This window comes from Mytilus edulis, chromosome 4, assembly GCF_963676685.1.
Source record: "Mytilus edulis chromosome 4, xbMytEdul2.2, whole genome shotgun sequence".
Lineage (NCBI taxonomy): Eukaryota > Metazoa > Mollusca > Bivalvia > Mytilida > Mytilidae > Mytilus > Mytilus edulis.
This window is the reverse complement of record NC_092347.1, coordinates 57,326,052-57,342,576: the sequence shown is the minus strand read 5'-3', so window position 1 is coordinate 57,342,576 and position 16,525 is coordinate 57,326,052. Positions and strand designations below refer to the sequence as shown.

General features: G+C 31.8%; 1 protein-coding gene across 3 annotated transcripts; it reads right to left on the bottom strand.

The window, feature by feature from the left end:
* Positions 1-2,806: 2,806 nt before the first annotated feature.
* LOC139520031 (uncharacterized) lies at positions 2,807-13,329 on the bottom strand. Of its 3 annotated transcripts, none has more exons than XM_071312421.1 (2): positions 13,234-13,329; positions 2,807-4,896 (listed from the first exon to the last, which is right to left on the bottom strand). In XM_071312421.1, exon 2 carries the CDS (start codon positions 4,861-4,863, stop codon positions 2,989-2,991), a length of 1,875 nt encoding a protein of 624 aa, XP_071168522.1. In that variant the 5' UTR covers positions 4,864-4,896; positions 13,234-13,329; the 3' UTR covers positions 2,807-2,988. The 3 variants fall into 3 exon arrangements, with proteins under 3 accessions (XP_071168522.1, XP_071168521.1, XP_071168523.1); XM_071312420.1 differs by lacking the exon at positions 13,234-13,329 and adding an exon at positions 10,481-10,668; XM_071312422.1 differs by lacking the exon at positions 13,234-13,329 and adding an exon at positions 6,275-6,372.
* Positions 13,330-16,525: the final 3,196 nt, after the last annotated feature.

Below are 16,525 nucleotides of genomic sequence, written 5' to 3'. Positions count from 1 at the left end.
GCATACTTCTTGTTGTCCCTTTATGTTTTCAATAAAGAAGAACCATAAGGGGAGATAATTCACAAAAACATTGTTGATTTTTTTTACAGATTTCAATCCACATTTTTTTTTAATAAAAAAAACACATACCTGGATTCTTTTGTATTTTTTAATTGGGGTTTTATCTTAATGATTATGGCAATATTTTCTATAAATTATCTCGGAAATTTTGTTAATACTTCTTCTCCAATAAATTATATGCATATTTAAAATATTGTCAGTCAACTGTGTACAGTAATACACTTTTAGAAAGGTAAAGAGAGCAGCTTTTTATATGTGATGATTGTCTGCATCATTTTCTGTGAGCATTTTTGGGAAATAAGCAGGGGTTTTAGAATTTTCATTGAAAAAAGGCCCAAAACAAAATGGACTCCATTTCCATAGTGACAAAGCCCAAAACCAATTTTTAAAGTTTCAGTTGTAAAGTATATTAGTTATGCAGTTCGTGTACAGAGAATTAGAAAAATCTGTGACACTACTTTTGGTCCTTACAGAGAATGGCTCCGCGTAAGAAGTTATTGAACTTTATTCTTTGAAACGTGACGGGCGTAGCAAGCGCTCATGCCACAGCTGTTCATTAGTTGTTACGGTGGTACTAAACAGATCTAAACACCTCGACTAAATTTAATTCGGCTAGCATCGTTTTAATAAAATTTTGACAAATATCTGTTTGATCCCATGTCAAAAATAAAAAATAAAAAACTTGAACCGACACGCCTTTATTGGATATATATATATCAGTTTAACAAACACTCATATTGATCATTGAGAAACTATTTTTTTCTAACGATAAAATGTCACAGTGATAAAAAAAAATTGAGCTGATTTTTACAGAGTTATCTCCCTGTAGATTTCGGTACCACTTTAAGTTCCCAATTCACCGAGAAAATACTCCTAACGTCAAAATAGAAATTTACACGGCGATTGAACAAAATTAATATCAACCGTCATAAATCACGGTTAATTTTAAGCCCTGGACATGATAATAATAATAATGATAATATCATTTTTCAAAGAGAGTAGTCCGAGATTACTCTGACGTCCAACGGCTGTTTTGCCAGACAAGCTGTGGCCGTGGCAAAACAGCCGTTGGACGTCAGAGTAATCTCGGACTACAAAGAGAGTAACTAATTTTGACTTGTTGAATAGACACACGTCGATGTCAATGATAATGTTGCTATCTAGATATCTTGTTTACGTTTGTCTTTTTGTTGCCGTCTTGTGAATACCTTCTTGCATCTCGATACCCGTTTTCCTATTCTATACTGTAATTGACCTTCAATTCACAAGTCAGTGGACTAAAATTGTGCAAAAGATTTATCTAAATGAAAACATATATACTAGTATTACGTAGTGTCTGGCAGACAAGTAAAAAGTGTAACAGTCTCCCCTACGTTGTCGTATATCTCCTTTTATTCATATTTGACCATGTATAAGCTGGAATGAATGCAATCCCATATTTAGCGATTTTAATAAATAATATCTTGTTTGATTTAAAAAAAAATGATGTCTCTATTATGAGTGAAGAATAGGTTCTACCAAAAATACAAAATGTTGCTGTACAGCTGTATCTGTAGAAAACTTTATATTTATTGTCACATCCGAAAGTCAACGACAAACTGAAAACGGCATGACAAAAAACGAAACACGACCAATAGACAAACAATACCTATACAAAACTCCATAGAAAACTAAAGACTGATAAAAAAAAACACACATCGAAAACCTGGCGTATCACAGGTGCTCCGGAAGAGTAAACAGATCATGCTCCACATGTGGCACCCGTCGTGCTGCTAATATAAGCACAAACCTGGTGATGAGTCTTATTCGCTGATCATGCCAGATTCGAGAAAAGAGGATATGAATTATATGCGATTTCCAAATGATAAACAAGAACCACTTTTTGAAATCATTAAATTTATGGAATGTTTTGAAACACTAAACACAAAATTATCTATAAGTTACTAAAGGCAGGGGTATCTGTGATCACCTTAATCACCTCACTAGTTTAGTATTCGTTCATCAAAGATTCATAATTTGACAGGTTTCTTACAGTTAGCATAAAATCAGAAGTTGATTAACATTTATAAATGCGTATTTCCCATTGTTATGAGGTAGTGTCATGTTGTGAAAATGTGTGAAGTTGTGTGAAGTTGTGAATTTTAGTAGAGTTTGGTATCAAAAGTCATTATTTCTTATGAGTAGTACTTTTAAGTTTCAATATTTTAATTACGCAAGAAGTGCATTTTGTTCGGAAATAAGATTTTGAATTCTTTACAAATAATTTTATAAGAGACACCCGTTAGTGGTGTTTGCGTTACTAGGAAATATTTATGGATTAAGATAAGATTATGTCGTGAGAATACTTTTTGACAACAATGGTCATAATCGTAATTTATTTGTGAACACCCACTGTATATAGATTGAACAATGTCAATTTCAAACACTTAATTCAATCTGCTTTTCATATTTTTCATTGTATTGAATCTAATTGTTTATTAAGTACCCTTTTTCTATATACATTGGTCAAAAAGGTTTCTATGATCATGTTTTGAAAAGGTTTATTTTGAAACGAAAAAGGAAGAGAGAGAGAGAAAAGAGAGAACCATGTGACGCACTGGTTCGCCCCGATCTCGATCTGCGAGTAGCGGCGTATGATGCCATGCATGATTACTGTTTTGTAAATATGTTTTATGAACTGCTTGTATATATATTTGAACGAAAATAGAAGCTACAAAAGATTAACAATACACATGAACCACATCACTTTTTACGTCAGTATATTTTTTAATAAAAATCCAATATGCAAAAATACCACTTTTAGAATTATAGATATCTAAGAATATTGAATTAAAAGTGAATATTTTTCTAAGGCATGGCTGTTCCCATCTTTAGTATTGTGCACATTCTCACATTAACATGTTGAATGAATTGAATTAAATGTGTTTATTAGTGACTGTCAATTCGATTTCCATTCTTCGTTCGTTTCTTTGGTTTGCGTTTTAGATTTTTTATCAATTTTTGTTGTTCTTTTAAAGATTCTGGAAGTCCATAGACATGTCGGCTCAATTTTTCATGTTCTAAAACTCTCGGAGTAATATATTGCGTATGATTACGATACCAACACATAATATCGAATTTTTCGCGAACGTCTTTTAATTGTTCATATTGTTCATAAGCAGCTTCTAATTTCTTTCTTTTTTTCTCTTTGATTTCCTCTCTCTTTAATTTCTCAAGTTTTTTCAGTCTATCGTCCATTGTCTTTGTCTTCGACAGATGACGTTCGTCCTGTTGTTTATAATCTGCATATACGCCAGACATATCGCTGAAGACTTTTTCTTCTCGACGACTCAATCTTTTTTCAGGTGCATACCAAGACGGATATTTTGGCCTTAGGTCATATACAAATTCTAACTTGAAATCCTTGTCTCGTTTGGGATATTTGTTTACTATTTTCTCTGTATCATCTACGTATACCTTGTTTATAACATTTTGTCGGTTTATTGCCGGCAATGAAACGACATTACTGTCCCCACTGTCTCTTGTCGGATTACGGGGAGTTGTTCCATCTTCCAATAAAGAAGACATGAAGGCTAGAGGTTTATGCGGCTTTGATTCTTCAGTCTTCAGAATACTTTTTGACTTTGTAGGTTTAGGAGACTTCGAACTACGTTTTGGTTTCTTTTTTGACTTTTTTGTCTGGCTTCTTGGCGTATGTTCACTTAATGACGATTTACCACCTGTTGTCTCGCTGTCTGTATATCTATCACTGTCAGAATGTTTTTCACTGGCTGATGAAGTAACATTGTTATTCGTTATTGGTTCTCGTGAAGGACTCTTTAAGCTGTCATCGTTTGCTTTTTTAATTTCGGAAACTGTCGGGTGGTTTGAGTCATTTTTTATGTTTCCATCATTTGAAACCGATTCATTTTCTTTTTCGACCTTCTTGGTATTCGTGATTTCGTTTTCGTCCTCACCATCTTGAGATTTCACAGCTTCGTCCTTTTTATTATCCTGGATTGAACGTGTTGTATTATCTCCATTTAATATTTCTTCCTTTGAATAATTATTTCGCTTTGTCTCCTTTTTTGAATTCACACTATTTTTTCCATCTTTATTTTCATTTTCAGAGTTGTTTCGGTGTGAATTGTCTTCTCCAACGCTGTATTTAGTTTCAGAATCAATCACCTGTGGTTTTGTTGGTGAACTTCTTGAAGGAGAAGTGTCATTCTCATTTATTAGTGAATTTCTGGAACGTGAAGTGTCATTTCCGTTTATTTGAGAAGTTCCTGAACGAGAAGTGTCATTCCCGTTTGATTGTGAAGTTCTGGATCGAGAAGTGTCATTCTCCTTTATTTGTGAATTTCTGGAACGAGAAGTGTCATTCTCATTTATTTGTGAAGTTTTGGATTGAGAGGTCTCATTCTCGTTTATTTGCGAATTTCTGAAACGAGAAGTGTCATTCTCGTTTATTTGTGAATTTCTGGAACGAGATGTGTCATTCTCGTTTATTTGTGAATTTCTGGAACGAGAAGTGTCATTATCGTTTATTTGTGAATTTCTGGAACGAGAAATGTTATTCCCGTTTATTTGTGAATTTCTGGAACGAGAAATGTCATTCCCGTTCATTTGAGAAGTTCCTGAACGAGAAGTGTCATTCCCGTTTGTCTGCTCATCTCTTTTATTTCTTTCAATACTGTTTCCAACGTCTATTTCCTCCCTAGGAGTATCAAATATATCTCTGTCGTCTATCTCAGACTCGTAGTTTGTACCTCGTTTTGTATTTCTGTTAGATGGCGATAATGGCGATGTTGATTCCGCCATTGGATGCTTTACCTATTCTTTAACTACAGTAATCTGTAAAAAGATAAGAAACACGTTTTAAGAAATGAAAGCCATTAAATAACTACTAGTATATGATTATCATCTAAATCGGACCCCTATACTAGTATATTATTTCAGAGCTAGAGACAGTGACAATGAAGGGAGATCACAAAATCTAAAACTAAATATCTTTCATGATATACTGATGTATAAAAGCAATTTTAAAATGTTCTGTATATAACTATCAATATCTACATCATTCAGTTCTACACAAGTGTAGTTATTATTGAAGACAACCTTACTAAATTATTCAAAAATATTTACACATTTTCATTCAGGGTCAACCAAAATTAATTACATACTTTATCTTTGATCGTTTTGGTTTCTAATATCCTTTTTATCGTGTTACAAATAGTATACTAGCCATCAAAAGTAACACTAAAAGCCATTACTAGAGTACATAAAACATTAAATCGATGTTTGAACTTTAATATGTTTTAATTAAAATAGACTAAAAATAATTGATTTCCTTCGCACATGTTTAAATAGTATGAATTTCATCTTCGAAATTAGGTGTTGATTTTTTATCGACATTTACCGCAAAATAAATGTGCAATAATCGGTATTTCATAACTTACCGAAGTACATGTATACTTGATACGATTGTTTGAAACTTGCACTCACCGCTTTGCAAATGCATGTTTTTAATTGGACGATTTATATTTTTCTATTTGAGTGCATTGTAACTTTTGTTGACTATCATTATCAACTCATAATATAACATATTCTTTGAATATTGCGAGGTCTTTTTTTGTCATCTGTTCTAGAAATGTTTATTAAAAAAAGATGGTATTCATAACTTTAGACACACACAGGGGTACAAGAAAACATGATTACAAACATAAGTTAATAATAGCGAGACACGACAGACGAAACAAAAATACATAGTATATTATAAAAGGCAATTGATATTATAAGTTAAATTCATGATTTTAAAATTTTCTTTACGAAATTGACAGTTTCTTTTGAACGTGTACGTTAAATATAGACAGCAGTAAATTTCTTCTTGCTTGGATGCATTATATAATAATTTGGTATAAACTTTGATCTAAGAGTATAAACATCAGCATTTTTACAGATAACAATATATGAAACTCGTCCCCTGTTCCCTAATTACATAATGTACATATTCTATTTTTCCTCGCAATTTAGAAACTTCTTTTTAGTAGGTATGACACACTATCATCAAAATTGCAAAATACACATATTGATGTTAAAATTAAGTGCTTCTTAAACTGGTCTTTCTATACTGACGGTAAATACAAGAGAAATTGGCCGCATATTACATCTTTTGAACACTTGAATACAAAGTCTTATATAATATCACAAAATTAATATAAGTAGCACTTACCATCTTTAAAAAGGTATAATATCTCATTGAACCTAGACATTTCCCCCCACTAACGGTAGATATGCATTGTACGTTTCGGTGAAAATATATACTTGATTAGGATTAATGTTATACATGGATTAAAATAAATTCTTTTTACAAATATAAAATTGCTTTTATCCTTTATATTTAAATGAATTAATCGGTGAAATTGAACGCCAAAGATCATTTCGATAAATATTAATGTCAATATGTACAGTTGTGGGATTTTGATAGTATGTTTACTAGACTTTTTTTATTTATATAAAGTTCTGTTTATCTAACGTGACGTTTGCAATTGCTCATGGACTCGTTTATTTTTTTATTGTTCGGAACATTTTACGAGATAAGTTGATTCCCATATCCGTTCGTCTGTCCCTTCTGATGAAATATCAACTACTTAAGTACTATTTTCTATTTTCTTTTCAGTGACTCGTTACCAACCACGACGCCCGCCTGCTCAATACAATTTCAGCATCCCCTTTCACCGATAAGTTACAACTTAAAACTACTTCAGGAGATATTTTGTGCAATGCCTCATTCGTTAATATACATTCTGTTTTCAGATGCATTAATCATATTCATCTTTTGTCAGCACAGAATAAGAATTGACCAAGGCAAATAAAACACAAAGTTCGGGTTTTATTTGATAAATGGCATTATTTATATGTCCGTGAACTGTCACTTGGCTCGAATCGACCATTTCTACTTGTTTGAAGGTACATATATTTATCACGATAACCATCGGATTGTTGCGGAGTTCCAGTTTTTCTGTGTTGTGTTGTGTGGACTGTTTTTTTTAAATTAATTTTCGTTGTTTTTTTTTTTGCAAAGGATTTTCGATTTATTAGTTTGATTTTCCCTTCGATATCTTTCGCCTCTGTTTAAGTAACGAACTATTGAAGCAAAACAGACACATGAACCCCAGATTAATGTCTTTATTTCAGACCAAAAAAAAAACCGCAAAAAAACCCTCTTCAGCCATTATTCTGAATCACACGGAAAGTAGTTAAGAAACTCGTATTCGAAATATTTTCTTGACGACTTGTACGCAAGTTTACTGTAATAAAATTATGAACAACTATCATGGAGTATGCATAAAACCGTCTTTGCTTTTATGCATGACTTATAAATACATTTAAAATGATCTTTGGTATACTATGTCACGTTTTATATATGATATGGGTCAGCAAAGTTAAACAGTTGCATTAAATCTATCTTAACATAATTATTAAAGGTTACTGTAATATAAAGCAATATTTGGGAAACAAAACCCACACTTATTAATGACTTATCAAATGTTTATTTCTCTATTTGTATGTTTTAAGTTGCAAGGGTTCTCTATTAGTATGATTCATGTTGCAAGGTTCTCTATTGGTATGTGTTAAGTTGCAAGGGTTCTCTATTAGTATGCTTTTAGTTGCAAGGGTTATCTATTTGTATGTTTTAAGTTGCAAGGGTTCTTTATTAGTATGGTTCATGTTGCAAGGGTTCTCTAAGAGTATGATTTCAGTTGCAATGGTTCTCTATTAAAATTGAAAATGGAAATGGGGAATGTGGCAAAGAGACAACAACCCGACCGAAGAGCAGACAACAGCCGAAGGCCACCAATGGGTCTTCAATGCAGCGAGAAACTCCCGCACCCGGAGGTGTTCTTCAGCTGGCATTAAACAAAAATGTATACTAGGTCAGTGATAATGAACTTCGATGCTGATGGTTTAACTTTCAGTGGTAGATAATATAGAATTTAAAGATTTCATGAATAAAAACGTGTAATTTGATAAATAAGGTGGATGTTGTTAGTGAAATGTCTGAATAGACTTCATAAAACATAATTGAACTAAGAATTTTGCTAAACAAAAAACTCAAAATAGAAATGGGATAATCAACTGGTTATTAAAAATAAATATACATTTAGTATACTACAAGGATTATCAACCCAAGATTAAGGATGACATATTAAAGTCACGTTTGTATATAACTATAATTCTATCTTACATAGGTAATAGAAATACTTGAACAATTAAAGTGCTTAAATTTGAAATGTTTAATAAAAGGTTTCAAAAGGTTATTTTCCATTTTTGAAAGTGAATTCAATTACACATGAATATCAAGGGAAATATATTTCAAATCAATCTATTTCAATAAAATGAAACTAGTTTAACCAGAAACATTGTATTATATTTATCTGCAGTGGTTTAATTAGAGCAATCATAAAATAGTATTAAAGACTTTAATAAGAACATAATTGCCTTTTTAATATAAACACTTTTATTCTCGTTCATAAATTTTACACAGTTATGTTAAGTTCTATGGGGAAGAGTTATTACCTAAAACGATGCTTCACATATTCGTCATTTAACTTTTTACCACAGGAGTGATTTAGTTAAATAATGAAATTCGCCGGAGGTAGATTCGATACACATATTTCCCGTATTACTTTTTTGGTGTATAAATGATAATTTGCATATACTTCGAGTAAGGTTAGATTCCCAAGTCAGTCGTGTTCTCCATAACACTACAGAGTGACCAAAATGAGCCGACGAATAAAAGAATTGGGTTAAATTACTATTAAGATTAATATATTATCAAAGATGACTTACATATAGGTATTAAATTGTATTTACCTGTAATCTATAAACATTTTATAATTTAACGAATACGAATAATGGAATAAGTATTTCAAAAGTCAAAACATAATATTGACATAATTCTCACAAGATTATATCAGATAAAGGATTAAATTAAAATTGACAAAATAAAAAAACGTATTTTTCCTTTTTTACCTGACCACACGTTTGTTTATAATAGTCGTTATTGACAACATAATTTCCTTGTGTGATGTGAATAATAAAGATAAGAGAAATGTATAAAATTGCAAATATAGAAATATAGTGTGGTCATTTACCAAATATTTAATTGATTTTGTGTCCGCTAACAGTAGTCTTTTAATAAAAGAATACAACCAGGCAACAAAAACAAAAACAAAACAAATCAAATATTTTCGACGAATTGTAAGACAAGATATAGAAAACACTTTAAAAAATGTAAATGACTCATTGCATTGTGACTGCGAATGAAATAAAGAGGCATCCCTTTCCCTTGCATTTCCGGCAGCAAAAACGTTGCGTCACTAGTCCTCTGCAACAGAGGTGTCCGTCTAGTGTTCGCAACCAAAACTTTGTCAAAGAAAGACTACAGATGCGTTAATAAAAGTTTTATTTCACGTTCTTTTTAACTATTGTTCAAACGGCTTTCTCGTAAAAAAAAAAGATGAAATGTCTGTATTCATAAGACTTATAGAAAGTCAATTTGAACATTGGATTTTTACAGATATAATTCCAGCAACTCTAGTTGAAATGGCAATATACTACCCTAATATATAGCAGATGAGTGACATTTGAAAAAGATACAGCAACCAAACAACTCTGAAATTCAAGAAGACATCTCAAAGTCAATCAACACATGGTCTTCCGTAACAGACAAGTGTCTATTCAGTGGCGGATCCAGGGGGGGGGGGGGTTCCGGGGGTGCGCACCCCCCCTTTATTTTTGCCGATCAATGCATTTGTATCGGGACATATGTTTTGCACCCCCCCCCCCCCTTTGCCCTGGGTTACCTGGGTTAGCACCCCCCCTTTCGAAAATTCCTGCATCCGCCCCTGCTATTATATGCACATGCCAAACTCTATAATAAGCGCATCGAAGTATTAAAAGTTTGGAATATATTTGCAGATTTGAAATGTTAACTTTAATATCATAATTATTTTAAGAATGTGACTCTGTCCATGAAATACACACAGGTCCAAAGGTATAGAAATAATGATATAAAAAGATATAAAAAAAAACTCACAAGTTACGATATACGTTCCAATATTTAACTTTCGAGTTATCTGGCCACAAAACTATTTTTTTAAACTCAGATTTCATTTAAAAACAAATTAAAACATGCTTGAGATGTATTCATGAATTTTAAACGAAATGATGTATCCTGTTGCTCATATTTCATGTTTATATATCATTAATAATTCATTATCCGTCAGAAAGTTTTTTTTAAATTAAAAAGTTTTATTACATGGGGTATAAAATTGTGTACAATTTCATTTCTAAATTAAAAAAAAAACATGAAAATTGTTTCAATTACAAAATTTAGACATGCCAATAGTTGTGAAGAAAAAAAATTACTTACGCTTTTGATTCCAGATTTTCTACAAAATGCGTTTTTATCACAATTTGTTACAGATAAACATCACGATCCATTTACGCCAGTACATTCCAATTTACAAGAAAATATGTTTACCATACAATAGGATAGAAATTAAATAAATTCACCACCAATATCACCCGACTGTGAAAATTACTGTTACTGTGGATTTTAAATTAGGTTACGGATGAACAACTGGATCTATTTTTTTTAATTCCGAACAATCTGTTATAATTACCTATTTGAATATATTTCATAGAAAGTAATATATAAGTAATATCAATAATAAATGACCGTTAATTATTGGCATATTTGTGCGAAACGAAACATGTTCGGGTTCAAATCAAACCGTTTAAATGAAATCAATAGTTCTTAATTACCAAATAACGCATTTAATTGGTTTCTTTTTGTTTACCAAATTGAAAATAAATATATTAATGGTCAATAAATTCCCTGTATTGTATGTCTCAAAACGGAATGTCAACAGAGCAGCTCCTGAAACCAAACATAAAAGGTCTAAAGTTTTAATTGCTTGTGAATCATATACATCGGAATATTTAAAGACAATTATGTTTAATCCATGACAGCAAAGAAACAACACAGATTCACAAAAATATATCAGATGTACTCATTTTCACTGATGAATAAAGCAAGTGCACTTACCGTATATATTACAATATATTAATTTTCCGAGTCTAGACATTCTCTAATAATTCTACACCGTTTTAATCGACAAAGTCTCGTAGGGAGCGGGATATAAATTACTACAAATTTCGGCTTATTCAAATCAATAATTCAATAGATCGACCGAAAATCTTATATCGACACCATATTTCAATTAGTATTAACGTGTTCGAGGCCGGATTTTACGCAGTATTAACATGTCAACTATCTTATTTTGTCCCTTTACTGTTACATGTACAAATAGTAAAACTATAAAGGTTTATAGTCTTACCATGGTATCGTTGGAATCAATAACCATGTAGGAAATCAATCGAATTTGTCATTAACATCACAGTAACTGAATTGCAAAAACAAGGTTCCCTTAAAATAAACGAACTTAATTTTGGTTCCTATTTACCAACGAAAAATGTATATTATATCTTGATTACTTTTCATTAAAAAAAAAAAAACTCTCATCACTCAATGCATTATTTACAAGACTTATAACTGGCACAGTCCTTAAACATCTTCAATGATGCCAAAACAGCACTTTACTAAGAATAATAACAAGTTTATACTTATAAAAATAGGTTCAATTATACCCAATTACAATTGTGAAATCGATGCTTTTTATTTACATATAATCTGGCATCCCATAGTACACTACAATTTAATGGTCTTGAGTTCAGACATGTGAAGAAATTTCTGTAAATAAACAATTAATGATTTCCTATTATTTTCTATACGTAGATATTCTTACATGCATTTATATATTTATTGATATATCGGTATGTTCTCCAGTATAGTTACGTTTTTCTTTTGCAAAAGAAATCGTCAGTGGAACAATAAAAGAGAGTTTATAGACGATTGCTATAGCCATACAAGACCCTCATACAATGCTACCTGCGTGTTGATTTTTTTTCATTCAAATATATAGGTCAATTTTTTTGGGTGTTACAATTCCTGCAAAATTCAAGTAGACCTATATTTTTTTTAAATCGTACAATGTTCGGCGGAACCGTGTGCCTCGTCCACGGTTGGTGTTGTCAGTGTAAAAGTGTGATGCTGATTGTAAAACGTAAGTTTATCATTAAAACATGGAAATAAGGAGGGGGGAGAAAATCTTTGTTTCTTATTCTTGAGATGCGTATTCTTTACTTTCCAAGTGTCTAGTTTAGCAACCCACGAAGGTACAAATTTAGCATGTAAAAAAGAATTTCCTTACTGTGAGGAAATGTTAACTGCATAAAAAGAAATCCATCAAAATTTTGCCCTGAATAGTGTATTATTGGCACTACAAAGCTTATCACAAACAGAACCTTAATGCTGATGCCGCAAACGATGTTATGTAGGATCGCTAGCTCTCGCTTTCGCAACATAAATGTCGCAGCTTGACAATGAATGTTGAATTTTTTTTATCTCGTTTCAAAAACAGTTTACAATAATAAGTCAAACAATCTTCTTACAAACGGTAGTGTTTTGCAACATAAATGTCGCAGAACGGTATGTATTTGGAAATTTTCGATTTCGTTTCAAAAACAGTTTACAATAACAAGTCAAACAATCTTCTTACAAACGGTCGTGTTTTACAGTGATATCATGGTTCTGTTTTTCAGTTGTTTGCTTTATTGAAGCCGATATTTATGAATATTCATCAGATCGGATAGATGAATAACATCCACGGGAAATATCACATATCATATTCATGACGAGAGTATCATATGATAGGAATATGAATCCTGCATTTCTTTTTTAGTTCACAAGGCTGTAGGTCATAGATGACATAAAACCATCCACCAGAGGACATTTTTCTTACCGACCAGCTTTGCCCTTTCTACTAATTAAGTTAGTATGCTTAAAGTGATGATTAGTTCGTAACCGAAACGAGGTGGTTTGTCCAGTTTATTCAAAACTGCACATTTCTTTCTTGAAGCTCCATTTCTATTGTTACATACTTTTATAGTAATATTTCATCTCTCGATCTCCACAGTAAATTACATACATTGTGTACAAGAATTTCAAAATTTTGAAATGCGCCTTAAAGAATTGACTGATTTGTTTGACATTGATCTTACCTTTCTGAGTCCTCACCAACATATTTCGTACTAAGGTTAATTGCAATGTATCCCTATAATTCCTATTCCGTCCGAATTAAATACCGGTATTATTTATAAATAATCTAAAAATAATGTACCTCAATTTAAATACTTTTTTTTTTTATTGTATAGTGATATGCCGTTTGATTATGGAATTCCCATATTAGGATGAATGCACTCTCGTTAAAAAAAACCCACCTCACACGTAAAAGTGTGGTAACACACTCCAATAAGTTACATACATTGATCTATTTAAATGAATGCAAAATGTATGCACTAAGATTATTCAAAAATGACAATGATCGCATTTTGGTTGAAATAGATAAGATTTCATTGATTTAATTTGCGACTTATCTCCCTCAAATATAACCGTCATATTCTTCAAAAATCAGAGTAAATCTTTTTCTTACTGCTACTGTTTTGTCACTCAGCAAACAATATCCATCTTAAAACATGAACAAGGTAAACTTATTCAAAAAACATATTCAATGTTTACTGTTATTAAAAGTAAGGCTGTTTAAACCATGTTTTTTTCTGATTGAGTTTTCCTAGTCGCAGTGATATCTCAATGGGAGATAATTATTAAACTAGAGGTATATGAGTTTGCATTATAAATTGTTAAAGACCACAAAAAGAATGGGCTTATTTTTCTCGTTTAGATTGTTTAATTGTCATTTCGGGGCCTTTTATAGCTGACTATTCAGCAAATGCTTTGCTCATTGATGAAGGCCGTACGGTGACCTATAATTTTTAATTTTTGTTTCATTTGGCCTCTTGTGGAGAGTTGTCTCATTGTCAATCATGCCACATCTGCTTTTTTTATATTAAAACCGGCGAATGGGTTGGGTTGAAGTTTAACGTGTTAATATTTTTAATATTATACATAACAGACATAACAGTTCATTTTTACTTTAAAAAAACGAGTCATTGATTTATATTGGTTGTCTTATTGTTTGATTGCTTAACTCATCCATTTTTTTTAACATTTTACTAGTAATCTATGTATTATGTATGGAGAAAGCAATAGTATGGATGATATGATTAAACACTGTTAATATGAATTATAGATGCATTATCTATTGTATTATGTTATTCCTCCGTACTAGGTAATGCTCTGTGTCCGTTTTACATTACTGTTGTATTCAGTACTTTGAGTACAGTATTCAAAATGCATAAACATTTTGTAAATGCAACCCGTTTATCACAAGCTACAACCCAGAAAAAAAGTTCCTCAAATTCGGCGCTGGCATGTGCTAATAAGATTCTAATAAGGTTAGTTTGAATTTTGTGCTAACAATGTTTAATATATTGTGTTTCTTGGTTGTGAAGTTCTCTGCTTGGATACAGAAGATGTATTTACAGATTACATAAAATATATAATAAAGAAGGACGAAGTCATTTTTGTATAATTGGCGTAGTGGTATACCTTTTTTTGGTGCAATTGATAGTATGTATTTTGAAAACAAGTGGCACAAACGCATTCCAGCAAAGAATCCGTCAACACGCCTCGTATCTATTATAAAATTGTGTTGGTTAAATGCAATTTTTGAGTCTCCATTAATATCAAATATCAATACACCGATGACAAAAACTAGAACAAAACCATTATAAAAGTATTGAGAAATAATCTGATCATTGCGTTAACAGGTTTATTGTCGTAATCTTCGTATATAGTCGATAACATCTTTAACAATTTGAACCCACCAAATGACCATGAACTTATGTTTAAAACGTTGACGTCTGGTATTATAAACATGTACTTACAATACATAGATACTTTGTATATATTTACTTATCTTTTCAAAACCAATCTTACTTCAGTGACTTTTAATTTAAGAAAAAAAATGGAAAACCCAAATTTGATTGATACTGACGTACCTGACTGAATAATGCTTTACCATATTTCTAGGTCAATAAACGAAAGGAGTGTTACGTTTATCATAATGTCGTGGAATTATTATCTTTACATATATTTTTTTTCAAATTCATTTGAGTGTCGTAGGAGCAGATGCCAAGGGGAGCAACTGGGATGTATATATTCAAATCTTTATTCAATTTACCCTAATGGGATTGGTGGCATACGTCAAGTAAACAAAATAACACAGTGTAAAACATACATATCACCAGAATAATACAACTACAAGACATAACAAACATAGTATCTGTATATCATGCAGTTTGCCCACAGGCATAAAGGTATATTATACAATTTATAATATTAAAAAATACAACATCCGCGATGGGTTTCGAACCCACGATCCCCTGCGCTACACGGACATATAAAAATTCCCGAAAAAAATATTACTAACCATTTACTTTTGGCATACTTTATATTTTTTGTTGTTACTCAACCTTTTAGTTTAAGAATATACATCTCTCTATTTTGTACAAAAATGAAAATAACTAATAAAATAACAAAATAACAAAAACAAGTTTTGTCTTATTGTCTACACTATAAGTCTTGTGTTACTCACTCCCTTAAACATGTTTTATGTATACTTGTACAATAAAGCAAATTGAGGCAGAATAAAAAAAAAATAAGAAAGAGTGTACAAAACATTTGGTCTGTGATCTTCACATTTTGAAGCTACAGTTTGTTTTTATGCAAGCTCGTAGATCGCTGCCATGCTAAAAGGGTTTATATACAGATGGATTTCGCTGACCACTATTACAGTTGCCAATCTCTGTGTATTTATATGTCTCTGATATTTCGTATAGCCTGGCATCCTGACCTAGATTAGTCTTATGCTTCTTCGAGTAGGGATCCAGGATCCCAGGCTAATATTTCAGATACCCCCAATGTCCCAGAACCCAACATACCACAAAATCACCGTGAAAAAAATTCTGTAAATCTCTACTCCCCGTACGCAGAGACATAAACATGTATTTTTTGGTGTCACGATCTATCTCAGTAGCACGAGTTTGAATTCCGGCGAGGGAAGAACAAAAAAATTGCAAAAGTAATTTTACAGATCTAACATTGTTGGGCTGGTCTTAGTGGTATGTTAGATCTGTAAACCAGGTTCAACCAGGTTCAACCCGCCATTTTTTTCTTTAAAAATGTCCTGTACCAAGTCAGGAATATGGCCATTGTTATAATTATAGTTCGTTTCTGTATGTGTTACATTTTAACGTTGCGTCGTTTGTTTTCTCTTATTTTTGAGTGTAAATTCACATTGCGATAAGACGTGTCACGGTACTTGTCTATCCCAAATTCATGTATTTGGTTTTGATGTTATATTTGTTATTCTCGTTGGATTTTGTCTGTTGC

Coding starts and splice junctions, on each gene's coding strand:
- LOC139520031 (XM_071312421.1), bottom strand. CDS start 4,863: ATGGCGGAATCAACATCGCCATTATCGCCATCTAACAGAAATACAAAA.